Below are 21087 nucleotides of genomic sequence, written 5' to 3'. Positions count from 1 at the left end.
ACTTGCAGCATAGAAAGCTTTTAAGAAAGAACTAGTTGTAAACTTTGCGACTAAGTTAATAACAAGTCTTTAAAGGGGTCATGAACTGCCTTTTATTTATTTTTTTTTTGTACTGCTCTGTACTGCTATTATTTTGTACTGCTCTTTTATACTGCTTTAGGATGGAGCCGGAAGTCTTTAATCCATGATCTGCATTCAGGCAGCTCCGGTCAGATGGTTGTTGGAACCTGGGACAGGAACAGCAGGCTCCTTCAGCCTCTGTTCCCGTTGGGGGATTCCTTTCTTGTGGTTGAAACTTCAAAACAGCCAAACATATCAATAATTACAGGACGAAGGATCACTCACCAAAGTTGGCGAAGGCTAAACTTTCTTTTGGAAAGGTCTCCCAGCCGATTCCCGACGAATTCACTGCATTGGTCTTGCCATCCGTACCTCTCTGTTAAACCAACTTCCAGTAGCTGTAAGTGAAAGTTTAATGATGCTGCACATCCCACTGATCAAATATTGTTATTTGAAAATCATTAGCACTCATTGCTCCCACTCTTACATCTGATGATGCAAGCAAGAGCAGTTTTTATGTAGCACTCTCTGCAGTACTTCTCTCTATACCTCCCCATGACAAAATTGTCCTGCTTGGTGATTTCAGTGCATGTGTTGGATGTGTGTACAATATAAGGTGTGGGGTCATAGGAAGACAGGTAGTTGGAAACCCCAGTGACAGTGGCCTTTGCCTATTATACACCTGTGCTCAATTCGATCTAACAATCACCAACACCTTAATTCAGCTGACAAACCAACAAAGAACCACCTGGATGCATCCTAGATCTAAGCATTGGCATTTATTGGATTATGTGATTGTACGTTGCTCAGACATGCATGATGTCTCCTCTGCTGGTAAAGTACTTGCTCATGTAATGCTTAGCCACCTTCTTTCAAATGTGGTGGATGCTATTCTTCTAGAATCTCAATGTGGCTTCAGGCACAACTGTGGTACTCTAGACATGATCTTTTGTTGCGAGACTGCTGCAAGAAAAATGTAGAGAGCAGCATAAGGATCTGTACCTGGCATTTATAAATCTAACCAAGGCCCTTTGACACACTGAAGAAAGAGCTGCTATGGGATGTACTGGGAAAGTTTGGTTGCCCTCCTCGTTATGTGTCAGTTATGCATGAACTTCACATTGTTTCCCACAGTATCTACAGTATCTGTTTCCTGCCACTCAGTTTATTCACCACCAGAAGTCACCGCACACCACATGGACTTTCGTACTACACAGACTGTCACGTTACCCTGGACTCCATTTCCCACAATACACTTCACCCAGAACTAATCACACACCCACACCTGTTTTCTATCAGGAACTCTTTATAAGCAGAATACTGAATACTGGGGCCTGTTCCAGTTTACCTTAGTCTAGCCTAGTCTCAATTTTGCTTTGCTTTCCCGTGTCTCGATCATTGCCTGTGTTTTGGATTACCCTTTTGTCTTGCCTCTCAGACTCTGTTTGCCTTTGCTTGGCCTGTGTAATCAGATTACCCCTTTGCCTTGCCCCTCTGGATTACGTTCGCCGTTGTTTGGCCCATGCCTTATTATTGGATTCTCTTCTGCCATGTCTGCTATATACCTGTCTGCCAGTGTTTGACCCTTGCCTGTGTATGACCACATCTTTTAATAAAAGCCTTGCAGACGGATCCGCACGCCTCCAGTCCCAATTACTCCATAACACTTACACTCTATTTGTGGTGGCGGCACCCCCATGAATATATGTAAATTCATTCTCTGCCAGCAGGAGGCGCTTTTAGAGTGGGAGAGATAGATGATTCCCCGGTGACGGCTGTACACAAAGCAGTGCTTCGCTCACAAACGCTGCTTTATCAGGCATTACATGCAAGATGGAATGAAAATGACATAAAAAATTTCCTGAAGACAGTCGGTTTCCTTCAAAAATACAGTGATATAAAAACAGCCGCACCGGGAAACTTTCGGTGCTTATGTTTATTCAACAAAGTAAAAGACTTTTGGAAAATCTATTTGTGGCGGTCAGTTTTGATATTGTGGCGGGCCGCCACAAATGAATCAATGTATATGAAACACTGCTTCATGATGGTATGTTGGCCAGAGTCACTTCTGATAGTCTTGAGTCAGAGCCTTTGAAAACTTTATTGGTGTCAAACAAGGGTGTGCACTGGCTCCCGTCATCTTCAATTTTTCCCAGGCAGACGTGACATTGCTGTTTTGCAATGGCATCTCCAGGGGTAATGGTATCCAGTTTAACTTTCACCTTAACGGCAGCCTCTTTACCCCTTGTCATTTTAGAGCTAAGTCAAAAGTTACAGCATCATCAGTGTTTGAACTCCAGTATGCGAATGATGTTGCCTTGGTCAAACACATTCAAAGACTATAGAATACCCGTGTCACTCGTATAGTTTTGAATGGGGAAAAATGCAATGCTCAATATGGCTGCTCAAACGCAAGAAGCCCTGCCTTCTGAATGAAAGAGCCAATCGCTAATCGGTAAAGTCAGCGCATCACTGCAGCTGCCGTTAGAAGTCCCGGTTGCTATAGAAACTGAGACGTGCGCTGTGGACTGCGCATACGCACTGGCTGATCTAGTCTGAAAAATAAGCTTTTTATAATGCTATTTAAGCAAAAGAAACAACATTTATGATACAGTTGTTGACAGATTTCTTTGGTGATTTCAAATATGAAATTTAATCTTAAGCTTAGTGAACAGTTTTGGAGAATTTGATGTTTCCCCATTCAAAGAGATAGAAGCTGCACTTGCATGTCCGAGAGGTGTTTCAAAGATGGCCGCCGAGTGACGTGACTTGTCTTAAAGAGACTTTGACACATTGCAACAGGTTTGCAGCAAAACCTCGAAATCCTTGCAGCTACATATTACCACACAAGACTAATCGTTAATACAAAGAAAACAGAGGTTCTGTCAAGTCTTTCATCTGAGTCGGCTAAGTCTTGTCAGCCATTCTTCATTCTCAGCTATGAAATCAATGAAGTTGAACAATTTACGTATCTGGGCAGTATCCTCACTTCAAGTTATGATCTTTCTTATAAAATTCAACACCCAATTAAAGTCTTCTCTTTTGTATGGCTGCGAAACCTGGACCCTGTATTGTCACCATATTAAAGCACTAGAAGCCTGTCATACCCATTGCCTTCAAAACATGCTTGGCATTTGCTGGTGTCATCATGTCATCCATAACAAACTTCGGCGCAAAGCCAACATCACCTCTTTGGAATATATCCTCTACCAGCGACAACTGCGCGAGATCATTGCCCTCTTACTGGATGCCACTGCAGCTGTTGTATGGTGAGCTCCTGCAAGGCTTGTGCTATACTGAAGGTATGTGGCATCCCAGCAATTTCCCTCGAAGATCTGGTGGCTGACAGAGTCACCTGGAAGTCCACTTGTAAGACCGGTCTTGATGCCTGTGAAGCGGCCATGACCCAGGAAGCAGAGGAACTCGGTCGTCGTAGGTATGCTGCTGTACTTGTCATCCCAAAGGGTCCGAAATGTCAACACTGTGGGCACATACTGTATGTGCCTCAGAGTATGGTCTCTGAACAATAGCAATACCTCGTCCTTGTCAGAGTCGACAGACTTCCATGAGACTGTTCTCTCCACTTATAATGTTATCAAGATTTTACATTAAAAAAACATTTAAATTTAGAAGTTTAGTAAATCAGAATTTAGAAGTAATAGGCTATTTGGTAACACTTTATAATAACGTTCAGTTGTAAGTCATTTATAAGTGATTTAGTTAATGATGAACTAATAATTTACAAAACATTCATAAGTGATATGCTAACAATTTGTGTATGTTTTGTTAATTCATTTACAAGTCTTTTACAAGTAATTAGTTAATGATTAATCATTTACAAAACATGACATTCATAAATGATTAATAAGTGATATGTTCATATTTTATCTATGTTTTGTAGATTAAGTTATAAATCATTTGCAAGTGATTAGATGATGATGATGAACTAATCATTTACAAAACATGACTATAGTTCACAAATGATTAAGTAATATGCTAGCGATTTACAAATCTGTCATAAGTTATCTTAAAAAAATAGCATCATGAAATCAAACCAATCCTTAGTAAATGGTGAATAGTTACTAGTTAAATTACTAGTTAATATATTATTAATCACTTATAAATCATTGAAACGTTGTACTATTATCTCAATAAACATTTGTTAATCATGAACAAATGATGATTAAACCATTAGTAAATGATCAGTATATAATTTATGTGTGTTTTGTTAAAGTTGTAAGCTGGTCTGTTAAAAAGCACAAAAATGCAATTATGCTAAAACTATTTTTTTTATTTTTTTTAAGAATAATTAATTATTTGCTGTCAAGTGAATAAACATGTGTAAATGACTTGCAGTCAGGGGATTCCAGTGGGTTGTGTTAAACCCATTCCCTCTTCTCTCATCAGCACAGACTTGTGTTCTGTGTGGAGTGTGTGGGATCTAGTGATAATGTGAACTGGTTTTACCCTCCACTCGAGTGCACAGCATTGTCTTTTAGTTTCAATCTTTCTGAAAATTCCGCGTTGAGTTGTGCCTTGTTGTATACAAATCCACAGTAAAATTAAGTGAACAATGGACCAAGTTCTCACTGAAGCGTGTGAAATTAATAAAGTTAATCCATTAAATAAAGTTAATCCACTCTTTCCGAACGCTGGGATCAGAAGGAAGGCAATGCAAAGACAGTTTTTCCACAGCTTGGCACTGCACAGCATCTTTTTGTATTCAGAGCTTATCTTTATCATTTGGTTTCTGCGTAAACCTGCGTTTGCCTCTTTTGTTATTTACACCACATGAGCGATTCAGTGGGCGGGGCTAAACAGGCAGCAATGTAAACAGGTGTTAATCTTCTTCTGCGGAGGTGGCATTTAGCCACACTATTACATCGTAGAGTGGCATATTCCACAACCTGACATTTTGACAGACTGGCTTCAATATATAAGCTGTTTTAACTAACAGGAAATTTTGATTTCTGAAACTTACAGGATATTTTTGTAGTACAATGACCTCTCATATGTCAAAAGATCAATGGAATTTTGGTTTCTCAGTTCATAACCCCTTTAAGAGATATCCAAGAACTTAGTTTGAAGCTGTTTGAAGCTACACAGCTTACACAGTCTAGTGGGTCCTAATTGCATGAGTGTTTGTGATTTTTATAGTTGCTGCGGCCATCTTTTAAGAAGAGTGTGAGTCTACAGCAGTCAAGTGAAGGATTGTCAGACAGCAGTCCATCTACAAGGGACAGACGGAAAACGTTCAAGAGGCAAACGTCACTCTCTCAGAGCATTCGCAGGTAAACTTACCTATCACAGGTGAACGAGTGGATAAAAAAACAGATGAATAGATGTTTATTTTTATCTCAATTAGAAATGTAGGACTGAAAAGAAACTTTAGCATCTTGTATTTTACAGTGATCACACAGAACTAGTGAACTGAAATAGATTACTGAAACTGATTAGCCTATATGATAAAACATGTCTCCTGACCTTACGGGTTTACTTGGATAAGACCCTTTTAAACAACCACATAGATATTTGGTCCAAACATTAAGCCTATTTTGCCAATATATATTTTAATCTGTGCCTCAGAGACTTTAAAAATGTCAAACTTGGTGGGATGGTCAGATATTTCATCCACTGCTCAGGCACCATCATGCATGTGTCAGACACTAGATGGCGCTATAATTCATTTAGTACATTATACATATAAACATTTCTTTTATAAAGACAATATTTTTTTTCCCCCCAGTAATTTCTTCTCCTTTATTTTAATTAAATTTTTCCTTTTGTAATAATAGCCTCAACCAAAGAAAACACATAAATAGAAACAATAACCAACAAATTTAGGTGCTTTTACAACTCCAAAAAGTTTCATTTGCATTCACTTGTTTATATCAAGCACTTAAAACCATTCATAATACCTAAAAAAAAAATCTAATTTAATTAATCTAATTTAATTAAAACATAAACCCTTTTATACAGCATCAAAATGAAGAAAAAACTACTACTACCACTGCTACTAATGATAAGTAAATAAATTAATTAATTCAATAGAAGGGAGAAAGTTATAAGAAAAGTAACAAAATGTAACAAATCTGTTTCACAAATTTTTTATGATTCTGTAATTCTGTGGTGCTAATTATTATTGTATTTATTTTCATGTAGCATAAATATTTTGGTAAATATTTAGGTCAGGTAAATTTTAGAAGTTCTATCATTTAATTATGAAACATTGGTTTAGTACAATTTTTGTGCGATTTTTACACTGTTTATTTAACATATTTTGCTTTGGGAAGGATGTTTCTGTAACATTCTGGAATATTCTAATGCCTTCTGGAACATTACAGAACACAGTGGGACTAGCCATAAAAGGAAATTATACTGAAATTTATATTTACATCTTTATTATATTTGGTTTCTTTAAAAAAAAACAAAAAAAAAAACATATATATATAATACACAAACCCGATTCCAAAAAAGTTGGGACACTGTACAAATTGTGAATAAAAAAGGAATGCAATAATTTACAAATCTCATAAACTTATATTTTATTCACAATAGAATATAGATAACATATCAAATGTTGAAAGTGAGACATTTTGAAATGTCATGCCAAATATTGGCTCATTTTGGATTTCATGAGAGCTACACATTCCAAAAAAGTTGGGACAGGTAGCAATAAGAGGCCGGAAAAGTTAAATGTACATATAAGGAACAGCTGGAGGACCAATTTGCAACTTATTAGGTCAATTGGCAATATGATTGGGTATAAAAAGAGCCTCTCAGAGTGGCAGTGTCTCTCAGAAGTCAAGATGGGAAGAGGATCACCAATTCCCCCAATGCTGCGGCGAAAAATAGTGGAGCAATATCAGAAAGGAGTTTCTCAGAGAAAAATTGCAAAGAGTTTGAAGTTATCATCATCTACAGTGCATAATATCATCCAAAGATTCAGAGAATCTGGAACAATCTCTGTGCGTAAGGGTCAAGGCCGGAAAACCATACTGGATGCCCGTGATCTTCGGGCCCTTAGACAGCACTGCATCACATACAGGAATGCTACTGTAATGGGAATCACAACATGGCCTCAGGAATACTTCCAGAAAACATCCACCGTGCCATTCGCCATTGGCGGCTAAAACTCTATAGGTCAAAAAAGAAGCCATATCTACTGATGATCCAGAAGCGCAGGCGTTTTCTCTGGGCCAAGGCTCATTTAAAATGGACTGTGGCAAAGTGGAAAACTGTTCTGTGGTCAGACGAATCAAAATGTGTGGCATGGGCAGCTTACACATCTGGAAAGGCACCATCAATGCTGAAAGGTATATCCAAGTTCTAGAACAACATATGCTCCCATCCAGACGTCGTCTCTTTCAGGGAAGACCTTGCATTTTCCAACATGACAATGCCAGACCACATACTGCATCAATTACAACATCATGGCTGCGTAGAAGAAGGATTCGGGTACTGAAATGGCCAGCCTGCAGTCCAGATCTTTCACTCATAGAAAACATTCAGCGCATCATAAAGAGGAAGATGCGACAAAGAAGACCTAAGACAGTTGAGCAACTAGAAGCCTGTATTAGACAAGAATGGGACAACATTCCTATTCTTAAACTTGAGCAACTTGTCTCCTCAGTCCCCAGACGTTTGCAGACTGTAATAAAAAGAAGAGGGGATGCCACACAGTGGTAAACATGGCCTTGTCCCAACTTTTTTGAGATGTGTTGATGCCATGAAATTTAAAATCAACGTATTTTTCCCTTAAAATTATACATTTTCTCGGTTTAAACATTTGATATGTCATCTATGTTCTATTCTGAATAAAATATTGAAATTTGAAACTTCCACATCATTGCATTCTGTTTTTATTCTCAATTTGTAGTGTCCCAACTTTTTTGGAATCGGGTTTGTGTATATGTATATATGTATGTGTGTGTGTGTGTGTGTATATATATGTGTATATATATGTGTGTATACATACACACACACACACACACACACACACACACATATATATATATATATATATATATACAGTGTGTGCAGAATTATTAGGCAAGTTGATATTCTGGTCATATTTTTTTTCCAAGAAAATTTTACCAATTCCAAACCACATCAATCTTAATAACTACTATTGATTTTGTATTTAATAATTTATAAGTGATATATAATTGTCCATGAAGGCTGATAGTAAGAAACTTCTTATTTCAGGTGTGCAGAATTATTAGGCAGGTTTTCCTTTACAGATAAAATGAGCCAAAAAAGAGATTGAACTCAAGAATAAAAGTTACAAATTTATTAAATGCCCATGAGAAGGATGCAATACTAATGCAATAATCGAATTAGCAAAGTTAAGGCATGACCATTGGGCAGCGAAATGCTCATTGGGTCAGCAAGGTCAGAAAAAACAGGTGGAGAGGAAAAGACACATGTTAACTGCAAAAGAATTAAGAATTAAGGTGAAGAATTAGGTGAGAAACCATCAGGAACCATTTAGTCTCCAGCACCATCATTTTCCAGAACTGCAACCTTCTCAGAGACTTTGCTTGGGTAAAAAATTCTTTAAAATGGCCCTCACTTAATAAGAATAACATGCTGAAGTGTTGTGAAATACATGAAGACTGATTTTGTATAGGATTTATGGACAGATAAGTTGTGAGTGACTCTTGAAGGACCAGCATCACATCCTCTTGTACCACTGTTTGAAGAATTTATCTTCCAGAAGTAAGTTTTGGGAGCTCATTTTAGTTCATCTCCTATCCTGAAAAGTCTTGCAGGATTGATTAAAAATGAGCTCCTAAAACTTACTGCCAGATTCTGGAAGATAAATTTGGATGTGATGCTGGTCCTTCAAGAGTCACTCTCAACTTATCTGTCCATAAAGCCTATAAAAAAAATCAGTCTTCGTGTATTTCACAACACTTCAGCATGTTATTCTTATTAAGTGAGAGTCATTTAAAATATTTTTTTACCCAAGCAAAGTCTCTGAGAACCTGACACATTCCACTTCTGGAAACTCCAGGAAGGTTGCAGTTTTGTAAAATGATGGTGCTGGAGACTAAATGGTTCCTGATGGTTTCTCACCTAATTCTTGACATTAATTCCTAATTCTTTTGCAGTTAACGTGTCTTTTCTTCTCCACCTGTTTTTTCTGACCGTGCTGACGCGATGAGCATTTCGCTGCCCAGTGGTCATGCCTTAACTTTGCTAATTCTATTATTGCATTAGTGTTGCATCCTTCTCATGGGCATTTAATAATTGTTTTACTTTTATTCTTGAGTTCAATCTCATTTTTGGCTCATTTTATCTGTAAATCTAAATGATTAAATACAAAATTGATAGTACTTACTAAGATTGATGTGGTTTGGAATTGGTAAAATGTTCTTGGAAAAAAAAATGACCAGAATATCAACTTGCCTAATAATTCTGCACACAGTGTGTGTGTGTGTGTGTGTGTGTATATATATATATATATATATATATATATATATATATATATATATATCTATCAGAGGTCGCGTTAACCGAAAATTCTCCGTCATTGACAGAATTTTTTAGCAGTGACGGAAAAATCTGAAGGCCGTCCGTCACTTTGGCAGATTACACACACTGAGAGTGATCTATTGTAATTTATAACTGTAATTCCCAGCCCTGTCCAGTTGGTGGCGAGTGCGCTCCAGTGAGGCAGCAGAGCTCGCGATCGTCTCTAGAACAAAAATAAAGGTCTTTTGCTATGTCTTTGATTCCGCACAGGCGAGTATAGTAAAGCGAATCGCTTGATCTGAGGTGTCTACAGCGATCTATCATGCCACGGTATTTATTGCTTGAATTTCCAAATAAAATGGACAGAATTTGAAACCTGAGACTGCATTTCATATCAAAAGTAACAACGCACAAAGCTTAGCCAATTGTCTTAACGTTACTGTTCATTCATCAAATGAAAACAACATCGATTGGGAGTTAAGAAACGATATTGGTTCATAAAAATAAAAATCTATTGAAACGGAGAAATCGGTTTTATTTTATTTTTTATTTTTTTATCCAGCACTAGCATATTTTGTTGTTTTAAGTGTCCTCCGCTGTCACTGATGCAGTTTCTGTTCATCTGTTCTCTTCATAAATAAATAAATGCATAAGCCAATATGCTCGTTCTTTAGGTTCATTATTAAAAACGAAAACGTGAACAAAAATAAAAGCAAATAAATGGGTTATTATTGTTGTGACGAGTCAGAAGCGTTTGGATCCATTTGCAGCTTTTATTAGAGTAATCAGACAATACAGGGTCAAATACCGGCAAAGCAGAGCAGCAGGGGCTAGACAGAGACAGAATCAAGAACCGGGCAGAAGATCAGGGCAGGCGGCAAGCAGACACAGTCCAGGGAAAACAAGCCAAGGTCGGGGCAGGCAGAGAACAATCAGAAAACAGGATGACAGCAAGGGCAAATCAAGACTTCGCAAGGAGTCTGTGTGAGTGAGTGGCTTATATGTGTGAGTGTTAATGAGGTGCAGGTGTGGATGATCAATCAGTCCCAGGTATGAGGATGATGGGAAATGGAGTCCAAATGGAATGCTTAATATTCGGGGGATGGCTCCCTCTGGTGGTGCGAGGGAGGCGGTAAAGGAGCCTCCTCTGTAACAATTATAATGAAAATACAAAAATTAAAATGACTGGTAATAATAGATTATGACAGAATTTTTACGACCCTGTCCGTCAAAATGACGGATAATATTTAAGTCTAACGCAACCTCTGATTGATATATATATATATATATATATATGTATGTATGTATGTATATGTATATGTGTGTGTGTATTAGGGATGCAACGATTATAGATTTTGTTGGTACGATTATAGTCTGAGGAATAATCACGGTTTCACGATTATTATGCATTTATTAATTTCACAACATAAAATCACATAAACACTCTTTAGATATTAAAGTGTTATTTATTGCTGCCTTTTGAAACAGAAATAACACAGTAACCAATAATACAGCACAAAATAATAATACTAAAGAAAAAAAGTCCATCTCTCCTATTGGAATTAAAAAGGTGACCTCTGCTCTGTAAATATCCATGTCAGTATTTCCTTTTGAAAATAACAAATGTATTTGGTGTTTTCATTTCATTCTTTCTACATTTCTTTTGGACCTGAGGTACAGAACTTGGAAAGATGGTGAAAAATAAATTGATTTATGAATAATACTATAACAGGGATGATAAATCACAATATTAATGAAGTATTATTAATATATGACTAATATTAACTTTATTTATCCCACAGAGGACACTGTTACTAATGAGGGGAATAAACTAAACTATTATTGTAATCAACTGTCATCAATACTTATTCATTTTAATAATCTTTATTCATCTGATTTTACATAAGGCCTGAGAAAATCATGTCTATTATTTTGGTTTGTGAGATCGAGATCGAGCTGCCCACAAACATTTAGGAGGACAGAAACGTGTTGTCAACGCTGCCCAGCGACTTTCATTAATAAAATAGCTTAGATACTGGATCGCTACATTATATTAATCAGCAAAGAGGGGGTAAAAAGACTATTTAAATAACTAAACTCAAATCTTCATTGTTTGTAGTGACGCAGATGCAGGTAGGCTAAAGCCTCGTTTATACTCGCGCCTGGCTCCGCCGCGAGCCTCCGCTGACTGCGCGCGCTTCACACACGCGCTCGCGCTCTCTCTCACTGCACTATTTCATCTCTGAAGCGCCAGAATGTTCGAGCTAACGAACGTCGCGTCAGGTGGTCCTTGCCTTCACGTCGTGCATTAAAATCGTTTATTGCACAGCCAGAACAGGTTGGCTAGCTGTGCATTATCCCTTATGTATTCACTCTTTAACAGCGATTTTTACGGCAATATTGATGTACCCAAATTTAAAATGGTCCCACACTATCGAATTCAGTCATTTCTCTGGTGGAAATAAAGGATCGCTGTTTGGTTCCTCTGTCATAGTTAATCTAGTAGCCTCCGTGTCTCTGATAAGCACGGCATTTTAAGCTGGTGCACCGCTAGTGTAACTTTGTTTTCGTTTTGCTCATGTTTCAACAGTTCCATTCCATACAACAGAAACACTCGGTGTAGCGGAGCCTTTACGATTAATTAACCGTGACGTTTTAAAGCGCGGTTAATCGTAAAACCGGTAAATCGCTGCATCCCTAGTGTGTATATATATATATATGTATGTGTGTGTCTGTGTATATACACACACACACACATATATATACACATAGTGTACAGTGGGTACGGAAAGTATTCAGACCCCCTTACATTTTTCACTCTTTGTTATATTGCAGCCATTTGCTAAAATCATTTAAGTTATTTTTTTCCCCTCATTAATGTACACACAGCACCCCATATTGACAGAAAAACACAGAATTGTTGACATTTTTGCAGATTTATTAAAAAAGAAAAACTGAAATGTCACATGGTCCTAAGTATTCAGACCCTTTGCTGTGACACTCATATATTTAACTCAGGTGCTGTCCATTTCTTCTGATCATCCTTGAGATGGTTCTACACCTTCATTTGAGTCCAGCTGTGTTTGATTATACTGATTGGACTTGATTAGGAAAGCCACACACCTGTCTATATAAGACCTTACAGCTCACAGTGCATATCAGAGCAAATGAGAATCATGAGGTCAAAGGAACTGCCTGAAGAGCTCAGAGACAGAATTGTGGCAAGGCACAGATCTGGCCAAGGTTTAAAAAATTTCTGCTGCACTTAAGGTTCCTAAGAGCACAGTGGCCTCCATAATCCTTAAATGGAAGACGTTTGGGACGACCAGAACCCTTCCTAGAGCTGGCCGTCCGGCCAAACTGAGCTATCGGGGGAGAAGAGCCTTGGTGAGAGAGGTAAAGAAGAACCCAAAGATCACTGTGGCTGAGCTCCAGAGATGCAGTCGGGAGATGGGAGAAAGTTGTAGAAAGTCAACCATCACTGCAGCCCTCCACCAGTCGGGGCTTTATGGCAGAGTGGCCCGACGGAAGCCTCTCCTCAGTAGGGATGCAACGATTATAGATTTTGTTGGTACGATTATAGTCTGAGGAATAATCACGGTTACACGATTATTACGATTATTATGCATGTATTCATTTCACAACATAAAATCACATAAACACTCTTTAGATATTAAAGTGTTATTGATTGCTGCCTTTTGAAACAGAAATAACACAGTAACCAATAATACAGCACAAAAAAAAAGTACATCTCTCCTACTGGAATTAAAAAACGTGACCTCTGCTCTGTAAACATCCATGTCAGTATTTCCCTTTTGAAAATAACAAATGGAAATAGATCACAAATGTATTTGGTGTTTTCATTTTGTATATTCTTTCTACATTTCTTTTGGACCTGAGGTACAGAACTTGGAAAGATGGTGAAAAATAAATTGACTTAGGAATAATACTATAACAGGGATGATAAATCACAATATTAATTAAGTATTATTAATATAAGACTAATATTAACTTTATCCCACAGAGGACACTGTTACTAATGAGGGGAATAAACTAAACTATTATTGTAATCAACTGTCATCCATACTTATTCATTTTAATAATCTTTATTCATCTGATTTCACATATGGCCTGAGAAAATATCTATTATTTTGGTTTGTGAGATCGAGATCGAGCTGCCCACAAATATTTAGGAGGACAGAAACGTGTTGTCAACGCTGCCCAGCGACTTTCATTAATAAAATAGCTTATAGAGACTGGATCGCTACATTATATTAATCAGCAAAGAGGGGGTAAAATGACTGTTTAAATAACTAAACTCAAATCTACATTGCTTAAAGTGACGCGCAGATGCAGGTAGGCTAATTCACACGCTCTCTCTCTCTCTCTCTCTCTCTCTCTCACCGCACTATTTCTTCACGTCGTGCATTAAAATCGTTTATTGCATAGCGAGAACAGGTTGGCGAGCTGTGCATTATCCCTTATGTATTCGCTCTTTAGCAATTTTTACGGCACTATTTAAATGACGCCCTGGTCATTCTTGGTGTACCCGAAATGGTCCCACACTATCGACTTCAGTCATTTCTCTGGTGGAAATAAAGGATCGCTGTTTGGTTCCTCTGTCATAGTTAATCTAGTAGCCTCCATGTCTCTGATAAGCACGGCATTTTAAGATGGTGCACCGCTAGTGTAAATTTGTTTTTGTTTTGCGCAAGTTTCAACAGTTCCATTCCGTGCAACAGAAACACTCGGTGTAGCAGAGCCTTTACGATTAATTAACCGTGACGTTTTAAAGCGCGGTTAATCGTAAAACCGGTTAATCGCTGCATCCCTACTCCTCAGTGCAAGACACATGAAAGCCTGCATGGAGTTTGCTAAAAAAACACCTGAATAAGATTCTCTGGTCCGATGAGACTAAGATAGAACTTTTTGGCCTTAATTCTAAGCGGTTTGTGTGGAGAAAACCAGGCACTGACCATCACCTGTCCAATACAGTCCCAACAGTGAAGCATGGTGGTGACAGCATCATGCTGTGGGGGTGTTTTTCAGCTGCAGGGACAGGACGACTGGTTGCAATCGAGGGAAAGATGAATGCGGCCAAGTACAGGGATATCCTGGACGAAAACCTTCTCCAGAGTGCTCAGGACCTCAGACTGGGCCGAAGGTTTACCTTCCAACAAGACAATGACCCTAAGCACACAGCTAAAATAACGAAGGAGTGGCTTCACAACAACTCCGTGACTGTTCTTGAATGGCCCAGCCAGAGCCCTGACTTAAACCCAATTGAGCATCTCTGGAGAGACCTAAAAATGGCTGTCCACCAACGTTAGCTTTCCTGTAGCTCAAATAGTAGAGCATGGCACTAGCAACGCCAAGATCATGGGTTCGATTCCCAGGGAAAGCAAGAGGGTAACAAAGAGAGAAATGGTTTAAAGGTTTCCGGGGAGTAGAGAGAAGGGAGGCATGGTGATGTGATGAGTTTGCTGATGGAGGGGTGAACAGGCACCTCTTAAAGATATGCAATCCCACTGGCATAATCCAACCCAGAGGAGAAGTCGGTCTCGGCCTTTTAAATAGCCTTTAACGCCCCATAGCAGAGTCCTCTGTGAGCTTCTCTGCAAACTTTCAAACAATTTACATTAACCTTTTTTCCAGGGTACATCAAAATGTGCATTTGAATATCAGTAAAGCACTTTAAGGCCAAAATTCACTTAACTTCCCGCACACCGTATGATTCCACGCCTGTTCACCCCTCCATCAGCAAACTCCATCACCATGCCTCCCCTTCTCTCTACTCCCCGGAAACCTTTAAACCATTTCTCTCTTTGTTACTCTCTAGAAGACAAGAAGAAAATTTCATCCCTGTAACTGAATAACTGTTACATAAGATCAAAAGGGTGCTTCTACTAAATACTGAGCAAAGGGTCTGAATACTTAGGACCATGTGATATTTCAGTTTTTCTTTTTTAATAAATCTGCAAAAATGTCAACAATTCTGTGTTTTTCTGTCAATATGGGGTGCTGTGTGTACATTGAGGAAAAAAAATGAACTTAAACGATTTTAGCAAATGGCTGCAATATAACAAAGAGTGAACAATTTAAGGGGGTCTGAATACTTTCCGTACCCACTGTATATATATAAATATATTAGGGGTGTCAACGTTAAGGCGTTAATATATATTAAGGCGTTATGTATATATTACCTGAAAACAATATAATTTTTACAAGTATAAAAATGTTTTTAATGAGCTCTTAAATACACCACAGCATTTTCAGCATCCTGAACCTGACTGATTATTCTTAGATGATATTTCTGATATTATGAAATATTACTGTTAATTAACATTCAAGCCATAATCTTGCCACAATGGAGTTTTCATGTTTTTTAGACATTTTTAAATTTTGTTTCCAAAATTTATTTATTTTTTTGTCTAACTCAACTTCCCATTTAACTTTAATGTTAAGTAAATTATGTGCCTTGCTAATTGTGCTAACTTTGATCATAAACTGCAAACTGAGGTGATTTAAAAAATAAAATAAAATCTTTTAAATAACTTTTTATTTGTAGAGATATATAAAATAATTTGACTGAACCATAAATTTTATAAAATTCTATAAGCCCTTTGTCAGCCCAAGCCTTTAATATATCATCAAAGGTGTTAAGTTTAAAATCTAGATCTCTTGCTCTTTCTCTTAAACAAACCAATAAATGTGTGTTGGAAGTGTGTGTACACATCCATCCTATAATTATAAAAATCCACCCAGTGTTTTTTTTTTTTTTTTTTAAATCCCTATTTTAAAATCCTCTTTCTCAAATCAGGCTGTTCTGAGAGTCCTGGCAGAATGACGTAGTTCTGTACAGTCTCCTCCCACGATAATTGGCCGTTTTACCTTAGACCCGCCCTGAGTGAGCTGTAAACAGTCCGACCGGGGAAGACAATATGTCTCAGATTAAGCGATTGAGGTGCTTTGTTGGTTGTAAGAGTGAATATAGCAGTCGTCATTTACTCCCTACATCTGAGCCGCTGAAGACGCAGAGGATTAACATTACTAGTTACTTTCACTTTGAAGTGAATGCGCCGATCTCCAATCTGCATAAATGCATCTATGTTCGCACGAATCATTCGTGATCCAGCTTCATTTACAGAAGTGACTATAAGGGTTTTTTATGAATCTTTGCAAATCGCCTTTCCTAATAATGTATTAGTTAGCCAGTTTCGCAGCTAAAGTAAACAGTACTGCTCGTCACCCCACGGAAGAGAGGGGCGGGGTCAGCAGAGCTCATTAGCATTTAAAGCAACATGGATTAAAAAACGGCTTGCTGAAAACAGAGCTGAATTTGATAGTGTAAAAAAGGTGTTTTTTACACTACCATTGAGAGATTTTAACCAAAGTATGTTATAGACTTCTAATTAAGACCCTAAAGAATCATATCAGCTTATGCAAAATGGGCATCCGATGACCCCTTTAAGTTTGATTCCATTTAATATCATATTTATTAGGCGTTCAAGCACATAGCGCTGAAACCATATTGCACTGAAACCCAGTATTCTCCACCTAAAAGTGATTGGTCAGACCAAACCATAAGTTGTAGAGACTTGAAACTTGGAGAGATGGTAGAACTCACACCATCTACACTAGAGGTCGACCGATTCATCGGTTTTGCCGATTAATCGGCACCAATAGTTGATTGCCGCAACTGTCAGTTATCGCTGCACAGAGCAGGAAACTCCAGACGCGCATTTAAATACAGCCGACAGAAAATCCTGCCGCGGAACAGAGCGCCATTCACATAGTTTTCTATTAAATTACATTATATTTGTCCCAAATCATTGTGAATGTACATAATGACTTCACCCTAGGCTATAAATTATGTATTGTGCATTTTTCAGCAAAACGTTTGTCTTTCTGTGGCTCTAATAAAGTCTGTATGCTTCATATAGAGAGCTGTAATACAGATCGCGTGTTCTCTTTCCGCTTGCTCTGTTTTTTTAAACACCGAACTTCAAACTCATTTATGCCACATTGTTCATTCTTGAAGCAAATTTATGTCCGTTTGGGGATTAAATAAATTGTTTTAGACCGCCACTTGAATTGAACGCAAAGCGTCTGGTGTGTGTGTGTGTGTGTGTGTGTGATACCTCTTGAGTTCTCCTAGGGCTTTTGCCCGGTGTGAGTTTTTTTTTTATTTTTTTTTTAATTTTTTTTTTTTATTAGATAATTATCAAGTGTTAAAAAACAGAAGCAAATAAAGTGTGTGAGTACACATACAATATCCATATGTATGTAATTTTAATGCTATGGCCTTGTGTAGATATTTAAAAATGACCTTCTTTAAGCATGACTGTTGAAATTAAATGGTAACACTTAACAATAAGAGTCCATTCATAGCATTTTACTTTTGTGAACTAGTCCTAGGTTTTTCACCCAATTGGAACCAAACCAGTGCAGAATGATTCTCTGGAGAGTGAATATCAATAATTATAAAAAAAAGTTTAACTTTCAAGTCACCAAAACGTTCCTAAGGGGCGGAGCCGCTTTTACTAAAACAAAATTCTTACAGACTCTTGTCTGTAATAATTCTTACATAACTCTTGAATGAAAAGAGATTTTCGCCAAACTCAGAACATGTATGTAAGAGCTCAATCTGAGGTCACAGTAAAAATAACGCGAGGTTTGGCCAGTTGGTGGCGCAACAGGAAGAAAAACAGCTATAACTATGCATCTGTTATTCCGATTGACTTGAAAGTTGGTATGCAGTGTCTTTGTCGAAAGTGCCACAAGTTTTTGTGAGGACATTTGTGTGTATCAAAAAACACGACCGTCACTGGCCAATTAATTTTGAGCACCTATTAGACAAGGTGAACGGAGACTGATCGGAAAGAAAATCGGTAGGCCTTTTTGACTCATTGACCTAAAGGTCTGCAAGAAGTTTGAAAGAAATCGGCCACTAGGGGGCGTGTTTTATGCCTCTGAAATCATGTGATGTTTCACACATCCACACAATATTCATATCATTTGATAGATCTCCTTATACTGAGCAACTTTGCCTCAAGAACCATTGCTGTCAATCAAATCATTCATTAAGTATTCCCAATTATGTTAAAAACCTACTTTTGCAAACTAGTGCTAGATTTTTCACTCAACCTCAAATACTGCAATACAATTTTCTGGACTCTCTAAGATCAATAATTATCAAAAAATGCTGAACTTTACCCTCTGGGTAGCTATAACAGGATCATTTAAAAAAATGCGTGGTCAACTGCATGCAAAAGCCTATATCTCCCAAACTAAAATAGGTGAGCAAACAAGCATGCAAACTTTTATAGAGATCAGACGATAGGTGGCACTACAGCTGTTAAAAAGTTTTTAAAACCATGTATTTCCTTAGTAAATGATCTGTATTGGCTGTAAATAGTCTTGTCCATCTATGATCTCTGTGGTTGCTAAATTAAACATAGCTCCTTTTTACGCATATGTGCTTGAAGCCCTGTAATTGCTGCGTGCAGCTATATTTCTTTTTAAAACCCATTTGTAGTTTACTCCAATTTCCGATGCAAGTACATAGTAGTTAAGGCCACCTAATATAAAGTGGGACCAAATTTTCTACATCTGTTAAAAACAATATTGCATACAATGCAAGTTTATGTTCCTTATCCTTGACTCTAAGACCTTTTATTGTAGAATTAAATTGAATACTCTGTGCTGATGGTACTATATATGAAGCAAATATCTGAGGTGACAAGGGATCCCTTTGTCTTGTACCCCTCAATAATTACAATTTCTCTGAAAGAACTCCATTGGCTCTAACTCTTGCGTTTGGTCAATTATATGTGTGTATATGTATGTAGGTATTTATTTAATTTTAACTAATTTAATGAACTTTTGATGAAATCCACATGCTTTGCACGTTTAAAAAATAAAGGGCCGTAGAACTGTCAAATTTTTTCAGTATCTAATGTCATTTTTAACATTTATTTCTTAATTTTACTTGCATAATCAGTTATATTAAGTGATTACCAACATTATCATACTGCAAACGGTTTATAACAAATCCAGTTTTATCTAAATTAATAGTTCTAGATGGTGCTATAATATATTTAAATATGTTCTATTTTTAATACAGGGGTACAGCTCAGTGGTTTGGAGTGGGCAGTGATAGTGAATCCAAGCAACAGGAATGGCACAGGAAGAGTCTTCGGCACTGCAGTCAGAGATACGGAAAACTAAAACCTCAGTATTGTGAGCAGAATGAGACAGCCAGCCTAGATTATGGCCCGGAGTCACCAGTGGCCCCCAGAATGCCAAAGGTATCTTACATGTACACAATATAAGTTCTGTACTTAATGTATAACACAAATAATTTATTTTATTTTTTTTTACTTGAACAATAGTTTAAATTGCCAGGTAAAGTCAGTGGCTGCTCATACTAGGAATGTGTGAGACTATTTGAATAAACGTTATTTATGTATTGAAATACTAAATGATTGCATTTTTTTAAGCATTAATTTTTTGCTTTACATTTGTACAAAGGCTATGTTGAGTTTTTAAAAAATTCAAATTCTTTTATATGTAGAATCTAAAGCAGCTTCAAAATTATTTAATTTCACCTCAGATTTTGCATGTTTTCTCTGTGTCATTTGTGGCAGGTTCAGATAAATGTCCACTCAGTAGACATGAACATTATGAATAAAAATGACTTAAGAACCTATAGAATATTCTTATATAATGTATAATTGCTGGTACACGTCAAGCTTTTCATGTGATCTTTTTGCCTCTAATGTGTACAGGTACTTTTTATATACAGTCATCGTGAGCACGAAAGTTATTGTCATTATAACGAGCAACATTATTTTGTAATTGATTGTTGATTTATGATTTGTTGGCAAACTTTTGAGGAATTCTTTTTATATAATAGCACAGCATGAAAAGAGTCAAATTTGGATAAGTATGGGCATAATTTAAGGAATATTTTGAAAACACATCAGATCTCAATGGGGAAAAATATCATGCTGGAAATCTATACTGATATGGACTGGGTAATGTGTTAGGAACTAAATAATGTCACATCGTTTGATGGAAATAAAAATTATCAACCTACAGAGGGCTGAATTCAAAGACACCCCGGAAATCAAAGTGAAAAATTGATGCAGCTGGCTAGTCCATTTTGCTGAAATTTCATTGCAGCAACTCAAATTGGTACTCAGTAGTTTGTATGGCACCCACGTGCTTGTATGTATGCCTGACGACGTTGATTGTCCTAATGAGACGACGAATGATGTCCTGGGGTATTTCCTCCCAGATCTGGACCAGGGCATCACTGAGCTCCTGGACAGTCTGAGGTGCAACCTGGCAGCGTCGGATGGACCGAAACATAATGTCCCAGAGGTGGTCTATTGGATTTAGGTCAGGCAAGCGTGGGGGCCACAGGGGGCCACGCAAGGCATAAGCGAACTAAGTGGCTGCCTGGGGCCCCCGTGGCCACCAAAAGGCTCCCAAGAGTAGCTTACATGAAATGACAGTTTATTTTATTTTATTTTATTTTAA

At 37.6% G+C, this 21087-nt stretch overlaps 1 protein-coding gene across 7 annotated transcripts in view; it reads left to right on the top strand.

Moving 5' to 3' along the window:
* The window catches only part of LOC131542099 (inactive rhomboid protein 2-like), a 100966-nt gene that overhangs the window by 40369 nt on the left and 39510 nt on the right, over window positions 1-21087 (top strand). For all 7 annotated transcript variants that reach the window (XM_058778426.1, XM_058778425.1, XM_058778427.1 and 4 more), the window contains 2 exons: window positions 5218-5351; window positions 19667-19850. In XM_058778426.1, coding sequence (XP_058634409.1) covers window positions 5218-5351; window positions 19667-19850 — 318 coding nt within the window. The remainder of the gene's footprint in view (window positions 1-5217; window positions 5352-19666; window positions 19851-21087) is intronic.

Source organism: Onychostoma macrolepis, chromosome 06 (genome assembly GCF_012432095.1).
Source record: "Onychostoma macrolepis isolate SWU-2019 chromosome 06, ASM1243209v1, whole genome shotgun sequence".
Taxonomy (NCBI): Eukaryota; Metazoa; Chordata; class Actinopteri; order Cypriniformes; family Cyprinidae; genus Onychostoma; species Onychostoma macrolepis.
The sequence above is the reverse complement of the archived record's forward strand: the minus strand, read 5'-3'. Positions and strand labels throughout refer to the sequence as shown.